This window comes from Sceloporus occidentalis, unplaced genomic scaffold, assembly GCF_023333645.1.
Source record: "Sceloporus occidentalis isolate IW3139 unplaced genomic scaffold, rSceOcc1.0.p SCAF_3, whole genome shotgun sequence".
Lineage (NCBI taxonomy): Eukaryota > Metazoa > Chordata > Lepidosauria > Squamata > Phrynosomatidae > Sceloporus > Sceloporus occidentalis.
In genome coordinates this window covers 153,073,323-153,092,742 of record NW_028316983.1, presented here as the reverse complement: position 1 = coordinate 153,092,742, position 19,420 = coordinate 153,073,323, and the positions used below count along the sequence as shown (strand labels likewise).

At 40.8% G+C, this 19,420-nt stretch overlaps 1 protein-coding gene across 1 annotated transcript in view; it reads left to right on the top strand.

Moving 5' to 3' along the window:
- CDH9 (cadherin 9) overlaps nt 1–19,420 on the top strand; it is a 166,044-nt gene that overhangs the window by 106,082 nt on the left and 40,542 nt on the right. Inside the window, exons 5-6 of the mRNA XM_089516586.1 lie at nt 11,454–11,573; nt 13,133–13,300. Coding sequence (XP_089372712.1) covers nt 11,454–11,573; nt 13,133–13,300 — 288 coding nt within the window. The remainder of the gene's footprint in view (nt 1–11,453; nt 11,574–13,132; nt 13,301–19,420) is intronic.

Here is a 19,420-nt window from a genome sequence, read left to right as displayed (position 1 = left end):
TGTTATTAAGAGATTCCAGGTCATTCAAAATGCTTGACATAGACAGTACTTTCATATATTTTAGCAATATAAACAGTGGATTTACTGAACAATGGCAACCAGCCATTATTCCAATGGTATAAAGAGCTCTCCTTTCCACCCAAATATCAGTTTATGTAAATCTCTTCCTTCATGAAAAGAAAGGTACATTTGAGAAATACATGGTGGAATATTCCGTAAATTCTCGCTAATTATTTCTATACCCAGTTTTATGTGTTCTGGTAGCCAATTTCATTCATAATAGAAAGTCTCAGGCCTGTTTTCAAAGTAGTGAAAAATGCAACCATGTCAATGGAAGCTATTTGAAAGTAGAATACAAAAGGAATATATTATACACACATTACATTCAGAATTACAGAGCAGTTTTTTTTTTTAAAAAAGTATGCAAACAAGGCTTCAGTATTAATGGAGGCTCTGTCTACATGGGCCAAAATACTCCAGAAGCAGCGTAAAGTATCCTGGCCCCACAACACCCCCCAACCCCATTACCTGGCCCTCTCTTACCATGTCACTACATTAATCTGCATGGGGTTGCTGCTGAGCCACCCAGCAAATCTACTACCACCACTCATTTCTGAGGTCAGAACAAGGCATCCACCCTCAATCACATGGCGGGGCACCATATTCTGACCTCAGGGTGAGTGATCTGTAGTGGTGGCAGATGTGCCGGGTGGCTCAGCAGAACACCCATGCAGCCAACCAACATGTTGCAGGAATGGAGGGTTCCAGATGGTCCCAGAAGATCTGGATTAACAGGTAAATTTTTAACAACCATTTAAAGGGTTTTATACAGTAACCCAGCTTTGTGCAGAATGTGCCAGACATCTTCCAGACTACTCTCACCAGAATTGGGGATTGGGACATGTGTCATCCAAACAGGGCAATGCCAGAGAGGGGGAGGTAATGGGCCTATTTGGCCCATGTAGGGAGGGCCAGATGACAAAGAAGATAAAAGAGATAACAAAATGAAAGACATACGGAATGAAGAGCCATATAAAGGTGAACCCCAACTTCTAAAAAGAGAGATGGAAGCTGCAATAAGAGAAATGGTGAAAAGCAAATCACCAGGAACAGGTGATATTCCAATCAAACTGGTGCAATACACATTGACAGAGTCAACTCTAGTGCTAACCAACATATGTCAACAAATATATAAAACAAAACGTTGGCCAACAGATTGGAAATGATCAATATACATTTCCATCCACAAAAAAGGAGACACAAAAGACTGCAGCAACTATAGGACCATAGCATTAATCCCCCATGCAATTCTGCAACATAGACTCCAACCATACATGGAGAGACAAATCCCAGAGGTTCAAGTAGGATTAAGGAAAGGAAGAGGCACTAGGAACCACATTGTAAACATACAATAATTAATGGAGTGCACCAGGAAATTCCAGAAGAAATTCAGCATGTGCTTTATAGACTCTAGCAAAACCTTTGACTGCATAGATCATGAAAGGCTGTGGATTGCCCTTAAAGACAGTCCTGATGAAGAATCTATACTCAAAACAAGAGGCTACTGTCAGAAAAGAACACATAGAAACAGAATGGTTCCCAGTTGGCAAAGGGGTCAGACAAGGCTGCATCTTACCACCCTATCTGTTCAACGTATATGCAGAACATATTATATGAAAAGCAGGCTTGCACACAGAAGGAGGAGGAGTGAAAAAAGGAGGAAGGAATGTTAACAATCTAAGATACATAGATGACACCATAATACTAGCAAAAAAATCTCACAGACCTGGAACAACTACTGAGAAAGATCAAGGAAGAAAGTGCAAAAGAAAACAAAAATAATGACCATGGAAAATCAACACAATTTCAACATAGAAAATGAGGAAATAGAAATAGTAAAAGAGTGCTCATATCTGGGATCAAACATTGAGAGAAACAGGGACTGTAGCCAGGAAGGCAGAGGAAGATTAAGAATGGGGAGGGTGGCCATGAAACCACTAGAAAAGGTCCTAAAATGCAAAGATATACAAATGAGCACAAAAGTTAGAATCATACAAGCCATAGTATTCCCTATTACCATGTATGGATGTGAGAGCTGGACAATTAAGAAACAAGATGGTGAGAAAATCAATTCATTTGAGATGTGGTGCTGGAGATTAGTGCTGAGGATTCAATGGACAGTCAAGAAGTCAAACAAATGGGTTCTAGAGCAGATCAAACCAGAAATCTCTCTGGAAGCCAGGATGACTACACTGAGGCTGCTGTACTTTGGCCACATCATGAGAAGGCATGACTCACTGGGGAAAAAAACAATAATGCTAGGAAATGTGGAGGGAAGTAGAAAAAGAAGAAGGCCGCATGCTAGATGGATGGACTCTATTAAGGAGATGACGTGTATGAATTTGCAGGAACTAAGCAGAGCAGTGGAATACAGGGAGTCTTGGAGATGTCTCATCCACACAGTCACCATGGGTTGAGATCGACTCAAAGGTAGTTAACAACAACAGAGACAGCGTCAGAGACAATATGCTACAGTTTTTATTAAAACAGTCTGAATTCATTGATAGACCTTTCATGCATGAAGGATATAGTGTTGACATATTCTAGTTCTCCAAATCCAGACAGTTTCTTTTGCATAATGTGCAAAATAATATTATGCATAGTACTGCATGATATGCAAATGTCATTGATTCTATATCTGGTAAATTCAGACACGATTTTTCAACCTTGAAATTATTTTATGGTAAGCACTGGGCTGAGATGGCTAGTAACAGAGTGCTGAACTGGGAGTAAGGAGACCCCAGTTCAAATTCCCCAGATCATATAATTTATTTGAAACCTTTGGTCAGTCTCTGTCTCTTAGCCCAACTTATCTTGTAGGGTTGTTTGAGGATAAATGGAAAGAGGAGAATCACATAAAGAGAACATGTACATTGCTGGATGAATATATGATTAGCCTTATTTGCAAAAGAACACCTGAAATACTGCATCTTCCCCAGAATTAATGAAAAGTGCTGCTGCTGCTGCTATCACTATTGCTCAGCCTCTTTCTAATTGCATCAGAATAGAAATAATCAAAAGATGAAAATATACCAGCAGCTCAATATCTGTTGATTCCTGGTACAGGAAGGCTTAGTCATTAGCCTTGGTAGTGTAGCTGTTGCAGCAATTAAGGGATTATTGAAACCAGAAACAGTTCCAGCCATTTTGGTTTAATTTGATTATATTCTCTGGAACAAATAAAGATGCAGCCCAAGAAGCCTCTATCTCACCTAAATGTGCATGTAATTCATTTGGATAATATTGTATGCCTTAGACTAAAAAATTAACAGAATAATGCATTTCATTTCTGACTTCACATACTTGTAGAATGTTTCCCTTTCATCATTTTCCAATCCAGTTATATTTTTATTTTGCCATTTATTCTTATTGATGGCATTTTATCCTGATCCTTATTGGATTGTTGTAACTTTTAAATATGGGGACACAGTGGCTCAGTGACTAAGACAATCACAAGGTCAGCAGAATACCAACCTAGCAGTTTGTAAGCATTTAGCAACAGTAATAGCATTTACATTTCTATACCACTTAATAGTGAACTGAGTACTCTCTAAGCAGTTTACAATTTGTAAGCCAGTTGCCCTCAACAAGCTAGGTACTCATTTTACCAAACTACAAAAGGATGGAAGGTGAGTCAACCTTGGAGCCCTGGAATTGAACTCAAATGTTGTGGCTACTGTACCGGCATTTAACCATTGTACCACCAGGGGTCCTTGTAAAAGTGCAAGTAGATAAATAGGTACCACTCTGGAGAGAAGGTAAAAATGGTCCATTCAGTCATGCTGGCCACATGACCATGAAAGTCATATTCGACAATGCTGGCTCCCTCAGTTTAGTAATGGAGATGAGCACCACCCCCTACAGTTGGACATGTCTTGTCAGCCTTGTCAAAGGGGAAACCTTCACCTTTAACTTTTAAATAAATTTCAGGTACTATATACTAAGGATAGGAAATCTGAGTTTTCCAAGTGCTGATAGATATCAAGTCCCATGAATAGTTTTTGTCCCTGTAGATTTAAGGCACTTAGGAATTATTTTTTCCTTGCAGTGATAGGAAACTGCACAACATTTCCATGAAAGCTAAACAGTCTGCCCAGAAACCTGTGCAATTTTCCAGAAACCGTGCTGCTCCTGGGAACTTCCCTGAAAATGCATGGCTTTAGGTATGGAAAGGATATTGCACAACATCCAAATCTAGAAGTCCTGCATGAAACGGACAAAGTGTTTGTGTTGTGCATCATTACTGTTTTCTGCACAATGGATAAACAATGTAAATGTGAAGGGGGTTGTCTCAGAAAGCTGCATAGTTTTCTGAGTGTAATAAAAAGATTGCAAGTGAAGGTGTTTTGTTTGTTTTTCAACTGCAAAGCTGCACAGTTTCTCAGACTTTTGCATACTGTAGGGGCCTACATTGTGTGAGGAACAAAATCAAATGTACCCACAATACTGATTTTCTTCCTACATAAGTTTCTGAAGGGATGAGGAACTCCTTGGATCCCTGTTTGATCCCATTCCAACTCTAGTATACAGACTGGGCAGCTGTACTTTAAACGGCAGATACAATTGCTGCACTGGTATACTAGAGTGTAGTTCCATAATCACATTTTTTCATACAAAAAGCCCCAAATTCTATGAAGAAATAGAAACAAAGAAACCACAACATTATTTGGAATAAGACATCAAATGGTAGCATTTAATGTGTGAAATTCAATAGCAGTATTTTAATCATTATATTAGTTCTGTTTATAACTAATGAGATGTAAGGCACTTCCTGCATCATCAGATATAACTATGTTTCATCATAGATAAATCTGATGCTATTACACACACACACACAAACAAATTTTCAGCATGAAACATTTTGTGTCAGTCCAACTAAGAGAGATACCAGTTGTAAGTTCTAATGCCATAAACAAGTTCAGAATAGTTTACGACCTGTAAAACAGAAGAAGAAAATGGAAAACTGAACTGGAAATAATAATAATAGCATTTATTTATATACTGCCCAATCACTGGAATCCGAGCGGTTTACAACAGAGGGGATAATAGACGGCTCCCTGCCCGCAGGGGATTGAGTCTACAACACTCTTCTTTCTGTGCAGTTGATTCAACTCGCTTCCAGAATAAGTGATTTGGGCTAAAAGTACAGTATGGTAGTATGAATTCAGCCTTCTCAGTGGTTCTTCTCCCTCCAACTCATAAAACCACAATTATTTCTAACAAGTAAGAGTCCCTCCGACTTATAAAACCACAATTATTTCTAACAAGTAAGAGTCCCTCCGACTTATAAAACCACAATTATTTCTAACAAGTAAAAGAACAGCAAAACCAGAAGAAGAAAACCATATTAGCCATTTCACCTATGGCCACAGATTGCCAGTGTAGCTCTGCACCTGAAAAATTTAGCAGAACAACCATATTTACAAAAGTTGTGGATGCAGGAAGAAGGGGCCTTCAAACTCAGAATATAAATTCTCAAGATGTACACCAAGGATAAGTCTGAAATTTGCTGCACTTCAGTCTTCAGGTTTTTCTTTGAACCTGCAGTCCTTTGTTCTGCTTTTCACAAATTGAGGGCCAGAAAATATCTAAGTATGGCAGGAACCAGATGTTTTCTACATGACTTGCATGCTAAATTAATAACACTTTTCACTGCATTTGGAAATAATATCTTAATTTGACTGCAGTCATGACTATTTGGAACAGCTATAGCAATGCTTTATCAACAGAAGTGCAGGAATCCCTTTCATTGACTAAATACACCTCTAAATTGAATTCATTCCATTTCAAGGACATTCCAGATTAATAATAACAGCATGTTCTACCCACGCCACCATGTCAGATCCATTTTTTTAAAAAAATATATAGAGTGTAGTATACAGAGTAGACAAATCACTAAAAGATTATTTTTGATTTTGTTTGTTTGTTTTGGTATTGTGTTTTGCCTGTATTACAAGCCCAGATTGAGCAACTATGATTACTGACTCTTCATGGGCAGTATTATTTAATGAATAAGGTAAAATCCTCATTGTTGCCTAACAAGATATTGCAGACAATTTGGGGTGTACACAACAGAATTAAAACAGTTTGACACCATTTTAACCATCATAACTCTTTCCTACAACCAAGGCTGCCAAGTCACTACTCCAAAGGGCATGGGCTGGCAAAATTTCATTAGGCTAATGAATGTGATAGAATTAAAAATGTCTAGGTGTATCTCTTGAAAGGCATATAGCCATTTCCTAGTTCTCGCTACATAAACTATTTCCCAATTCAGTGATGTCCTATGGAATAAAATATGCTATGTAATCTTCACAATGTAAACAGGTTCTTTCAGGGGCTGAGCAGATAGGCCAGACTAGCATCGTCTCAGACCATGCTATCCTGGTCCCAGTGCTCACCTGGATTGGTCCCTGGTCAGCATGGGAACTGGTGGGTGTTCACACACTTGCCCCTGCACCGACCTGGGACCTGCGGCCAGTACACATTTCTTACTTTACTGCACTGTCACTTTCACTCAGAACCTCCAGTCACCAGGTCTGACATGGAAATGAGAACTTGGCCACATGGGCACTGCCTGGCATCCCATTTCCATGTTAGACAGCGGGGCTTCTGAGTGAAAGTGATAGCTAGTAAACAAGGAGTGCCGGTGATGGTGGTGTAAACAGTCAGGTTCGACCATAGTTTTTTTAGGAAACTCTGTAAAACCAGAAATAATTTAACCTGGTATAAAGGCTCTTTACCATGGGACTGAGCTGGACCCTCTGTATCTGCATCTGGTCTGGCAGGATTGGGCATCATCCTGCCCCAGTGGTTTTGGCTAGCATTGTTTGAACTAGATGGTTCAAGGTTGGGTGAGGAGATTCTGGGCCTTTGACCTGTGTGGACAACCCCTTGGAACAACTTCTCTAGCACCAGAACACATAAATAAAAGAGAAGCAAGTGTTTTGTGGTCAACACATGAAAAACCATTTTCATTTCCTGTTCACCAATCTGTCTAGTTAGTTTCTAGAAACTTTGTAGTGATGTTCACTATTTAAAAGTACAAGTGAGAAACTTGAGTCTTGTTTGCATGGGGCAAGATACTCCAGGATCAAACCCAGAGCTGCCCAAAACTCCCCTATTACCCTTGGCCCTCCATTCCAATGCAGGGTGGCTGTTTGGATATGCCCCTGCTGTGCCACCGATTGAGGTCAGAATAAAGTGCCCAACCTTGATCATCTTGTTCTGATCTCAGAGTAAGCAGTGCACAGCATCAATGGTGGTACCAGGCAGCATAGTGGGATATATTTTGAAAAGTATAGTATATTTTTGCCAAGTATCAAATTGGAGGGTCCCAGATCTTCCAGGAAGCTTTATTTTTTTAAAAAAATCAGTTTTAGGAGAGGGCATACCCTGGGTTTGGTGCTGAGTGGGCTGGACATTTTAGCATTTTTATTTGTTTGCTTATATATGTTTGATGTTTTGCCCTTTGCTGGAAAGGGCATTATAAATAACCATTATTATTATTATTATTATTATTATTATTATTTTTTTCTGGACTGTACATGTCAGACTTGGGGATTGGGCCCTGCATCATCTGGCCTTCCTGCCAAGAAAAGGTCAGGGAGGAAGGAGGGAACTTTTGTCTGCACAGATGACTTGAGAAATATTGTTGTACAGGAAAACAAAGCAAAATGTCCCTCATGGGAAAGAACTCTATGTTGTGGAGCAATTATGTCTTATTCAATGCTTTTTCTTCTCATGTAGCCTGTTATAGACCAGCCATCACTTGTTGCTAACATGCAACATCAGTGATTATTGTTCTTGCACTCAAGGCCACTAATCATAGTCTACGTTCCCTGTCAGCAGAGCATGCATGTAGCTAAAACTGATGTATCACACTGTTGATCTTAGACATATAAAAGGTAGTCATTCAGCTGGATCAAGTAAAAATATACTTTAGAGAAGTGGTTGGGAAGCAAATTACCAAGAGTTTGCTCCAAGTCTCAAATACAGATGCACACACTCTTAAGCATTTGTAGGTCCCAATGGATTAAATATGCATGAAGCACTTAAAATTTTTCTTGGCAAGCAACTTTGTTTGATTTATAAGCCAAATTATATAACATTCCCTTAACTGGTGACATTTTACTCCCTACAGTCTTTTCCCTTACAGTTATAAAGTTATAACAGTCAGGTAGAAAACCCTGCCTACAAAATGTTTCAGAACTCATTCTTTGTACTCGATGTTTTGTGTATTTCATGGCTACTCATTTCTTCCTGGAATCTGAGATGGTATTGCTACAACCAGAAAAATAGGTCACCATGATTAGGTCATCATCCTCACCAATTGCAGAATCACAAATTTTGTTCCAGATTTGTTAATGCATGCGGTACATTGAAACTATAGTTCCACAGTCAGAGAAAGGAAAGTAATTTGTTCCCATTACTCATGACCACATTTGCTGAGTAAGCAGTTGCCATTACTGATTGCAGTATTAGGAAATTAATTTCTTCTGTAACCCATTGCAGTGCTTGTTGCTTCTCTCTTGAGATAAGAGATACCACATCTACTTATCTATAAGTCCAGAAATCTATGCCTCAAAATGGATTCCAAAAGCATGGGTCGACTTATATACAGGGCAATAAGTTAATACTAATAAAGTTCCTAAAAGAAGTGCCCACCCACCCTTCCTTTCTACCCAGGGCTAACAAACAGCTGCTGTGACAAGGGCGATGGAGAGAGAGAGAGAGAGAGAGAGAGAGAGAGAGAGAGAGAGTTTACCTCCCTGTTTGAGTCCCCATGCACTTTCCCCTGTGTGTATGTTATCTCTCAGCCTTTCTTGATAGACAGAGCAAACAAGCAGCTACTGAGCCAAAGGAGAGAGAGAGTTTACCACCTGTTTGAGTCCCCACACACTGTCCTCTCTCTCTGTCTTATCATAGAATCATAGAGTTGGAAAAGACCACAAGGGCCATCCAGTCCAGCCCCCTGCCATGCAGGAACTCTCCATCAAAGCATCCCCAACAGATGGCCATCTAGCCTCTGCTTAATGACCTCCAAGGAAGGAGGTTCCACCACACTCCGAGAGAGTGTGTTCCACCATTGAACAGCTTTTATGTCAAGAAGTTCCTCCTCATGTTGAGCCGGAATCTCTTTGCCTGGAATTTTTTCTGTGTTCTGGTCTCTGGAGCAGCATAAAACAAGCTTGTTCCAGCCTCAGCCTTCCCTTAGCCTTCCTTCCCTCAGTCTTCCATCATAGACAGAGCTAACAAACATCTGTTGATGCAAGGGAGTGTGTGTGTGTGTGTCTCCTGAGGCTTGTACCTGGTTTTTCAAGTCATGAGCTTTGGAAATGCTGGTGGTGAAGGAGATAGAGAGGGAGGGGGGTTGTAACTTGTTTTGCAAGCCATGAACCTTGAAAATCCTGGCGATGAAAGGAAAAGAGAGAGAGAGGTTTGTACCCCATTTTGCAAACCATGAGCCTTGGAAATGCTGGTGATAAAGGGAGGAGGAGGAGAGAGAGAGACGAGGTTTGTTTTCCCCATTTTCCATGCTGAGAACGTGACACTTGGGAGAGGTCCAAAGAGGGAGAAGGAAGGAGAGAAGTGGTGCTTTGTTTCCCCCTTTAGATCTTTTGTAACAAGCCCCAGTGTTTGACCTTCAACGTATCCAAGGGTCATATCAAAATCCATGATTTTGGCCCCCAAACCTGTTGGCCACGGGCAACTGTCGTGGGTGGTGTGGCCGCACAGAGGTGGAGGTAGAGGAGGGGGCAGAGGCAGAGGCAGAGGAGGAGGAGGAGGGTGGCCAGCCGCATCAGTGGACCAGGCAGCTGGGCCCAAATCTGGGAATTGGCGGCAACTGGGACGGTACCATATCAGTACCGCAAAAACTGGGACAGTCCCGCCTGCTGGTGGGATATGGCAACCCTTCTTTGGAGCTATGCTGTTTAAATGATACATGCGTCCTAAAAGGCCAGAAACCGCACCAAAGCCAGCTTTGGTACAGCTTCTGGCCTCTTAAGATGTATGTGTCATTTAATCAGCATACCAAAGTGACCTGAAGCAGCTTTATTTTGGCCTGTCTATTCAGGCTCTAGAAAGAACAATTTAAGTCCAAATGCCATATAGCAACATGTGTATATTTCTCTATCTCCTGTGCGTTGTGTGTATGTTTGTGTGTGTGGGACGGAGGGAGGGAGGGAGGGAGGGAGAGACAAAGAGAGAGCAGGAATAAACATATAAAATGGAGGGAAGAACACTGTGGTACAGAAAAAAAGAGGAGAGTCAAAATGACTTCACTTTTCTTTGTGATCCTGCATTGCTTCTGAATACTTCATTCAGGTCACATAGAATGTGTTTAGCACATCAAAACATGTCCCACATCCAGGAAGATTTGTGTTACTGCGGAGAAGCTTCTTGCTCACATATCACAGGATATCAGTAGCCCATTCCTCCCATCCTCAACTGTTTCTTTGTTGAAGTGAAAAGAAAAGGTTAGTGAACTGGTACATAAACAGGCAAAGCTGGGTAATGGGCAGGATGAGGAGGATGCTTGGAGCTGACTTCATATTGCTTTCTAAATGTTACAACTTATATCAAATACTTCTTGCTTCTTCTTCTGAAAGCCAATCCCATCTTTCATTTATCCATCCCCAAATAGCTGTTCATTTTCAATTTGGACAGACTGAGCCTCGATTGAACTACTGTATATCTGTACTGAATTTTACTACAGACTAAAATTCTATCAACTTTTGTCACTTGTGGCAATAATAATAATAATACATCCGTCTGTAACAATTCCTCCTCTTCTGCCAGTTCCTTAAACATCATACATGAAGTTTCTCCCTCAATTTATTTTTTACAGCAACCTTATATTGAGGAATAGTGACTGAACCAAGACACTCAATGGAGGGATTTGAATTTAGGTTTTTCCAGTCGAAACTCAGCTTTCTAGCCAATCCATCCCACATCCCATTTAGTGAAGTTAGTGCACTATATTTGTTGTTGTGCTTTTTCTGGGATCACACAGTGTTGGCAAGGAAAGAATCCTACTCCAAAACCTTATTTCACAGTTGCTGCTTCTGTGACCTCTTCCTTCATTCCACCATTGCATATACTGGCATAATGGTATTGCCAACTAACATGATTCTAGTCTTCTGCTTCCATTTACTTCTATAGAAGCATAATAATGAAGGATTTTTTTCCTTTTTGATGATTGTTAGTTAGCTTTAGGGTTCATGTTGTGCATTGCATTTCAAATAATTGTTGTAATAATACATGAGAAGGTTTCATTAAATTTTCATGGTTAACAGATCAGCCTGCTAATATATTTCCACCAGTACAGCTTCATCTCATTTCATATTGTGGATTGTTGTTCTTGTTGTTGCTATTTTGCTCCTACTCAGGCACTTCTGTTATTCAAGTGACAGCTACAGATGCTGATGATGCCAACTACGGCAACAGTGCCAAAGTTGTATATAGCATCCTCCAGGGCCAGCCATACTTCTCAGTGGATCCAGAAACAGGTAAGAATGTTTATCAACTTAGTATTATTATTGTGATGTCCTGTTTTCCTTAACTAAAAGAATTTTGATCCCCCCCAAAAAAAAACACGTTTCCACACTCTTTTTAAAAATTATTAATTGTATGACATGCTGTGAGGCATCCTGGGGCAAATCAAGCTTTGTGACCCTTTAGCATGGTGAGAAAACTATATAAAAACAACACATTGTGTTTCTTCTGGCATGTTCCATAGGATTGTGATTTTTTGTAAAAAAAAAAAAAAAAAATGGGGGCAATAATATGTTTTCAGCTCTGGCTCCCTTCAGTCAATGAGGCTCCAGCCTCCACCTCTGCATTGCTCCCAAAGTGAACCTGTAGCTCTATCAGCTGAAGGGAGCCAGAGCCAGGGCCTAGGCCAGGACTTGGATCTTGGAGCCTAGAGGCTGTGACCTGGTTGCTGGGCCTGGTAGGGGGAGGGCTCTGAGACCCAAGGCCTGGTGCTGGCCCCAATTCCCTCTGGCTGTTGGGGCTCCAGCTTCAGCCCCCATAGCCAAACTGAGGCAGAAGCCTTAGAGGAGGAGGGAGGGGAGAGACAGGAAGGAAGAAGAGAAGGAAAGAAGAAAGGAAGAGGGAGGGAGGGGGGAGGATTTCAGTCTAATAGTGGGACCTCGGTATCCATGGACTTGTCATTCCCATATTTAAGCATTCATGGATTTGACCATCCATGCATGGCACATTGTCCCCAATGGTGGCACATGCACACAGCTGCACCACCATTGGGGACAATGTGGGTTTGTCATGCATGGATGGTCAAATCCACAGATGCTCAAATAAGTGAATGGCAAGTCCATGGATACCGTGGTCCCACTATAATATAATCTTTAAATGGTTGAGTGGACTCTTCTACTTCAGACTTCAGGTGATGGGAAGTTTATTTTCAGTGCTTTCCCCCTCCCCATTCTTATATGTAGTCAACAGAGTAGTTATTGGATAGAGAGAGGAGGTGAGAGAGAAGCTTTAGAAGAGATTTCTCACCGATATGGTAGTTTACAATATATGTACAGCCATCTATTTAAAGGTGGCCCCATATCTACGATCTGAAATAACAGTATATTCCACCACTTTATTTTGCTGCATATAAGATTCAGTCATGACTACATTTTTGGAGAGGCTTGTAAGCTCCTGTTTGTTATATCATTAATGAAAAACTAGCTGCCAAATAAAGGGCTTAACCCCATGCTTTCAGTATGAAAAATATAGCCCTTTTTCCCAGAGGAATAATTTCATTGATGTAATGCCATAATAAAAAAAAAACACTGAGTAATAAGAGCTTTATGCTCCCTCCCTCCCTCCCTCCCTCCCTCCCTCCCTCTCTTTCTTTCTTTCTTTCGTCCTTTTTGTAATATTAAACTGCTAATGAACTGAAAACCTTATTTCAGTGTGTACACTCTTAATTTTATTTGCTCTGAATTAACTGGTACAATATATCTGATGCAAATCAATTTTAATATTATCTTTCATGCTTTCCCCACAATCTCCTATTTGCCTGATTTTTAATTTCCCACCTCCTCTTTTCTACAAGGCATCATCAAGACTGCTTTGCCAGACATGAGCAGAGAAAACAGAGAGCAGTACCAAGTGGTCATCCAGGCAAAAGACATGGGAGGCCAGATGGGCGGATTATCAGGAACCACTACAGTGAACATCACGCTGACTGACGTCAATGACAATCCACCTCGATTCCCCCAGAGTATGAAGCACTTAATACTTCAAAAAGCCTCTTTAAACTCAATAGCTCAACATTCACCATCTGGGATATAAATGCAATAAACCAAGGAGCAATAAACCAATTGAGCTCCAACTGGGAAAAGAAAATGGATAAGAATTATTGTTTCATGTGGCTTACCCATTTCCACATTTCATAGGCAGACCTGAAAGCCAGTGTAGTGATTTAAGTCTTGGACTAGGACTCTGGGAGATCCAGCAAAGACCTGTCAATGGCAACAGCTTCCGTCAGTGCCATATGATCCTCTTCTTTGATCAGGGTCAGATAAGTTAATGTGTATGCCTTGAGTCCAAGTGCATGTCTTGAAATAGCCATGTGCCTAGATACTAACTGGAGTAGGGGTTCCATAGTACCTGAGTCATAAATCTTCACATGCTTCCAACAAGGGAGCTTTGATGTGGATGTTGAAATATTGTAATACAAGAAAACAAGTCTTGAGAATGCAAACATCACAACAGAGACTCCCTCATACTGTTCAAGTGGGGAAACTGTTTGGCAGTGAGGAGAAATCAGTAGAATTCCTTTTCTGTAGAATCAGTAGAATCAGTAGAATCCCTATAGGCTGTCCATTTAATAATAATAATAATAATAATTTGTTTTATTTATATACTGCTATTCCAAAGATCATAGCGGTGAACAGCAAGTAAGCTAATTAGCAAGTAAGCTAATTTGCCCCCAACAGTCTGGGTACTCATTTTAGCGACCTCGGAAGGATGCAAGCCTGAGTCGAGCTTGGGCCCTTTTGCTGGTCTTGAACTCGCAACCTTGTGGTTTTGAGTGAATGGCTGCAGTACAGGCATTTAACCACTGCGCCATCATTTACTTAATGATCCACTGTCTGCTAGGAATCCCCCTCACCCTGGGTGGTTTTCATTTGCATTTGTTGAGCCTTGATTTTGGTGTTTTTCAGTACTGGTAGCCAAACTTTGTTTATGTTAAGAATTTCTTCTTTTCTGCTGAAATTGTCCAGGTGTTTATGGATTTCAATGGCTTCCCTGTGCATTCTGACTTGATATTTGTTGGCATGTCATTCAATAACAGAATAATGCACAGATTGACATGCAAATCACCTCCTCACAACCAACAGTATATATACCCCACTCTCTTCCATTCCAGCATTCTCTGAAGATGCCAGCCATAGCTGCTGGTGAAACATCAAGAATAAACTCTTCTAGAACATAGCCTCATAGCCTGAAAACCCCACAAAAAACTATAATCCAGTGAGTTTTTATGCTTGAGTGGGGAATTGAACACTGATCTCCAGAGCCATAATCCAACACTCAAACCACTACACCACACTGGCTGCCATTAGGAATATATTTCTGTTAAACATATAAGAACAGGCACAACAATGGACAGTAAAGCTGAGGTCAGTAACTCAGCAGATCTGCACACCTTTTTAGTGGAAATATTTCTCCATTTGGCTGAAGGAAACAGTTCTCAAGTATAATGTATATGTATGAGAGAGGGAGTGATGAAGAAAAACAGTGTAGCATAATGCATTGTGACTGGACATTAGCTATTTGCAGAATGCATTTCACAGCCGTCAAATAGATGCAGGAAGAGGAAGTACAACTTCTACACAATGGAGCAAGCTAGATTTATAGTGAGAAATACAATTTATGTATCTCTGCAGTTACACTGTAAATGCCCATTTCATCTTTCAAGGACCACACTGCTGACATTAGACTTTTTCTCTTAACTATTTTCAGTATGCAGAAAGCAGGTAATTGTACCTTGTGTGCTAATGCAGATGCAGATTTAGCTCCACATCTCCCCCTAAAGGGCCTTTCCTCCAAACACTGTTATCTTGGTCCAGTACTTTTGCAGAATTGGCATAACATAATTTACATCAAATACCTTATTTTCGTTTAATTGAAAATACTTTAAGAAAGACTTTTTTTTAAAAAAAAAAAGTGCCTTCTTACTACATTGACATTTCTTTAATGCCAATACACATTTGCCAACATTGATTTAAAGCTGTTTCAGTGTTGTCGCTTGCCAATTGAAATTCAGGCTTTGAGTTGTGATTATATGGTATTGCTTTTGTTTATTGGTTATGGGAGCACAAGTTTAATTAGGTTTTTGGTGCAGATGCAATTCAGGAAATATACCTTTGAACAACAACTATTTTTCCACCTCTTCCTCCTCCTCCACCTTTTGATTTCTTGTGAAGCTTCCTTCTTGTGCCTGAAAGGGTACGTTGGCTGTACGTTTATGCACACATATAACTAAATGAATTCACTGGGGTTTACATCTGAGTAGACCTGTATATGAGTGCACTGCATTAAGCAAAGAGTACAATTATAGACTGATATAATAGAAATCTGGCTAGGGATGTTTAAAGTAAATGTTATTTAAATTAAATCAATCAAACAAACAAATAAACAAACACTTCCACTCTGTAAAAAGAAAACTCTCCCTGAACAGAGGAGGTAGGAAAAACAGCAAATAAGAAATAATATTTCCTTCTCGCTTACATGCTATTTTATCTGGAACTGTTTTATGTTTGTTTTGGTTTATTCTTCCTACCCACCCCCATGAGGCAACACTAAATAGAAATAGAACCTCTGGGAGGCAATTTTAACTGTTATAGTCCATCATTTTAATATTTCAGTGTAACACTTCATTCTTCATAATGCAAGGGGAAAAATCAAGGCCTATATTGCTGCAACATTTGTTAAATGAAAACAAAAAGAAAAAAGAAAGGGAGCTACTTTAGTGAGTGGGAGCCAGTATGGTGTAGTGGTTTGGATATTAGATTATAACTCTGGAGATCAGAGTTTGATTCCCAGCTTGACCATGAAACCCACTGGGTGACTTTGGGCAAGTCACACATTCTCAGCCTCAGGGGAAAGCAATGGCAAACCTCCTCTGAACAAATCTTGCTAAGAAAACCCCATGATAGGTTCCCATTAAGGTCACCATAAGTTGCAAATGACCTGAAGGCACACAACAACACATTTTAGTGACTATTCAAGAGTGAAAACAGTACAAACCAGTGCCTTTGCACCAACTCTATGATTGTCTAAGTCTATATAAAGGGACATTTTGCATTTCTCCCTGCTCACTTATACCCATAGGAAAAGTCTCACTTCAAAACTCCAGGATCAGGTATAAAAACAGAGAACTACACAGAATCCACTCACACATCTGAGGGGCTGTGTCAAGGTTCAGACATTGGAAATTAATCAAACTTGTACTGACTCTGATGGATAGCTAATAGAGACTGGCATGACTGGCATGAGTACACATTCTGTGTAGTCATGCCAGTCACTATTAGCTATCCATCAAAGTGAGTACAAGTTTGATTAATTTCCAACATCAGAACCTTGACACAGCCCCTCAGATGTGTGAGCGGATTATAGGAACATAGGAAGCTACTTTATACCGGTGCAAACCAGTATTTGTAGTTCAGTATAATCTACAAAACAGATGTGGGCAACATACAGGAATGTGTACCTCCTGCCCCTTTCTATTGCCTTGAAGTTCTGCTGTATTGGGGTTGCTCATTTTGTCCCAAGTGTGGCATTCCCAGTAAAAGTGTCATTCCTTGCACATGTATGTTTCCTGTGTGGCTCTTTTATGAATAGACTCATGGTCCCTGGATCCTCCTGAAAGTGCTAAACTACTTGTTTAAAAAACACACACATAGGGAGCTGGTGCCTTAAGGTAAAATAACTTTTGATGACCCACCATGGAATAACGAGGCTAGATACAGGGAGCTGAATTAACTAAGGGCCACTTCATTGACTTCCAATCTATTTATGTCATGCTGATCCTGGAAGAAGCAGAGGCAGGGAAATCTGATGTGGCTTTAGCTGATCTCAGGTGTCATCCCTTGACTACCTCTTCAGCCTTCCCTTTGGCAATACACTTGACCCCAGTGGCAATCCAATAAGTTGGTTACTCCTCTGCCAATCTTCTACTGGAAGACAAACCCAAGGTGCTCCTAACCAAGCCACAGAACAAAAGTGAGAACAAAAACCTCAGGTCCACCTCAAGAATAGATTCCTTTTCCCCATCCCTCAGGCTCTAGGACCCTAAGGAGGCAATTCCAGAGCTCTATCTTACACCAAAAGGGTTCCAACATGTATACTTAAACTCTTATAATCTCCCCACTCTGCTCCTTGTGAATCCATTCATATAAAGAGTGGATAGACCTTTTATTGTCTCTAACCCCAGCCTTCCCCCATGCATAGCAGTCCAGGTATAACATACCTGATGCAAAGCCCTCTGGTTGCCCTCCATGGAGGCCATCAAAGGTGGCCCTTCCCCCACAGTGTCATGTGTCACATGGGTCCAGAACCCCATTATTGCCATTACATCTCTGAATGTTACTGGTAAAGTACCTGCAGCAGAATGTCGGTTCTTATTCTTTTGTGGGCCTCAAAAATCAGGGCTATTTCAAGCAGTTAGTCTGGTGACCTGCTTGGTATGGGAACAGCCATTAGTCCTAACATAGTATCCTGAAATAAGTTATGAAGCATTATTCCGCAGACCATATTGCCAGGCATGTGTGCATAGACTTGTAGCATTAAAAAATGTGCAATGTGGTGTCTTACAAAGTGACTGCTACTAATTCACATATGAATGTAAATCTGTCCCACTTTTAATCTGAAAACTTAATCTTTAAAACATTGGCCCGGTACATACCACCAGGAAGCGGTGTCTTGGAAGTTTATAGCACACCTTTTTTTCCTCGTTATAGGAACTGGAAGGGGACACTCGGGGCCACGTGTGACCTGGAAAAAATGGATTTTATCGCACAGCAAATTGTCCTCAAAAGGGCCCCATTCCATCCCCCGGTACCAAGCCGTGCCCATTCAGTGCTGAGGAGCGTTAAATGTTCTGGTCTGAAGTCTTCCGACTGAGGAAAATGGTGCCCCTCAGCACTGAGGGCTTGGCACCAGGGGACAGAATGGGACCCTTTTGAGGACAATTTGCTGTGCGATAAAATCCGTTTTTTCCAGGTCGTGCACATCCCCAAGCGTCCCCTCCAGTTCCTATAATGGGGGGAAAAGTGTGTGATAAACTTCTTAGTGGCGATACTAGGGTTCCAGAGTTGTCCCATTCTGGTTCCAGAGCTGTCCCATACCTACCCAACCCATTCTTTCATGTTTCTGCTGTAACACCTGGTGCCACCACCGCTGGCAAAACTCACTCACTCTGAGGTCTGAAACACAGAACCCAGTGTTGATCATATGGCTGGCTGCCTCTTTGTGACCTCAGTAGGATGACTCTGTGCTCAGTTGTCCAGTGTTGCTACAAGGATTTCATTGGGACACGTCTGTAGTCAGTTGTCCAGTGTTGCTACAGAGACTGCAAAATCCAGAAGAAAAGGTGAATTGTTTTAAACCAGTCTAAGGGGGGGGGGGGGATGGGCAAGATTTGGTGTGGAACTGGCTTCACATCGTGAAGACAGTCCACATTCAAATCAGGGATCTAGACCTGTGCAGTGTAGAAAGGTCAGTGTGAGGAACGGGGGAAACTGATTTATTTGGCCCATGTAGATGATCCCAAAGTCTTTGTTCAGTTTTAAACCCTGACCAGATTCACTGTCCCTGTGACACTGGAACAATTAGGTTTTCACTTTGCATATGTAGAGCTCTTATGAAAATGAAAGGAGGCAAGCATGGGCAGGTTTGGGCGAACTAGGATGGATGGATGTTTCAGTTCTTTGGAATGCTTCAATTCGTTGGAAAGAACTGAAGAAAATGACAAAAAAATTCTCTATAGCCAAAAAGAATACAGATTTTAGAGGGGGAAAAATAGTATGCTAGTTTCAGTTAGAGCCCACATAGATTGAAAAGAATTGTCCCATTGCTTCTTTGTAAGGCTAGTTTTGCATTGTACTGAACATAAACTAAACACCCAAAAATGGTAGATTAGATGAATCTTTTGCTTTTCCTCAAACAGTGAGACAGTCCCCAAACTATCAATCCATTCAGCTGCTCTTATGAAAATTCTTTTAAACATTCTTTGAAAATTCCAACAGATCTCTTGCCTTCCGATGTCAGCTCAAAGTTTGCTTCAGGCCAGATTCAGTGGCAATTCTATTCCTAAGAGTTTCCAAGGTTATAT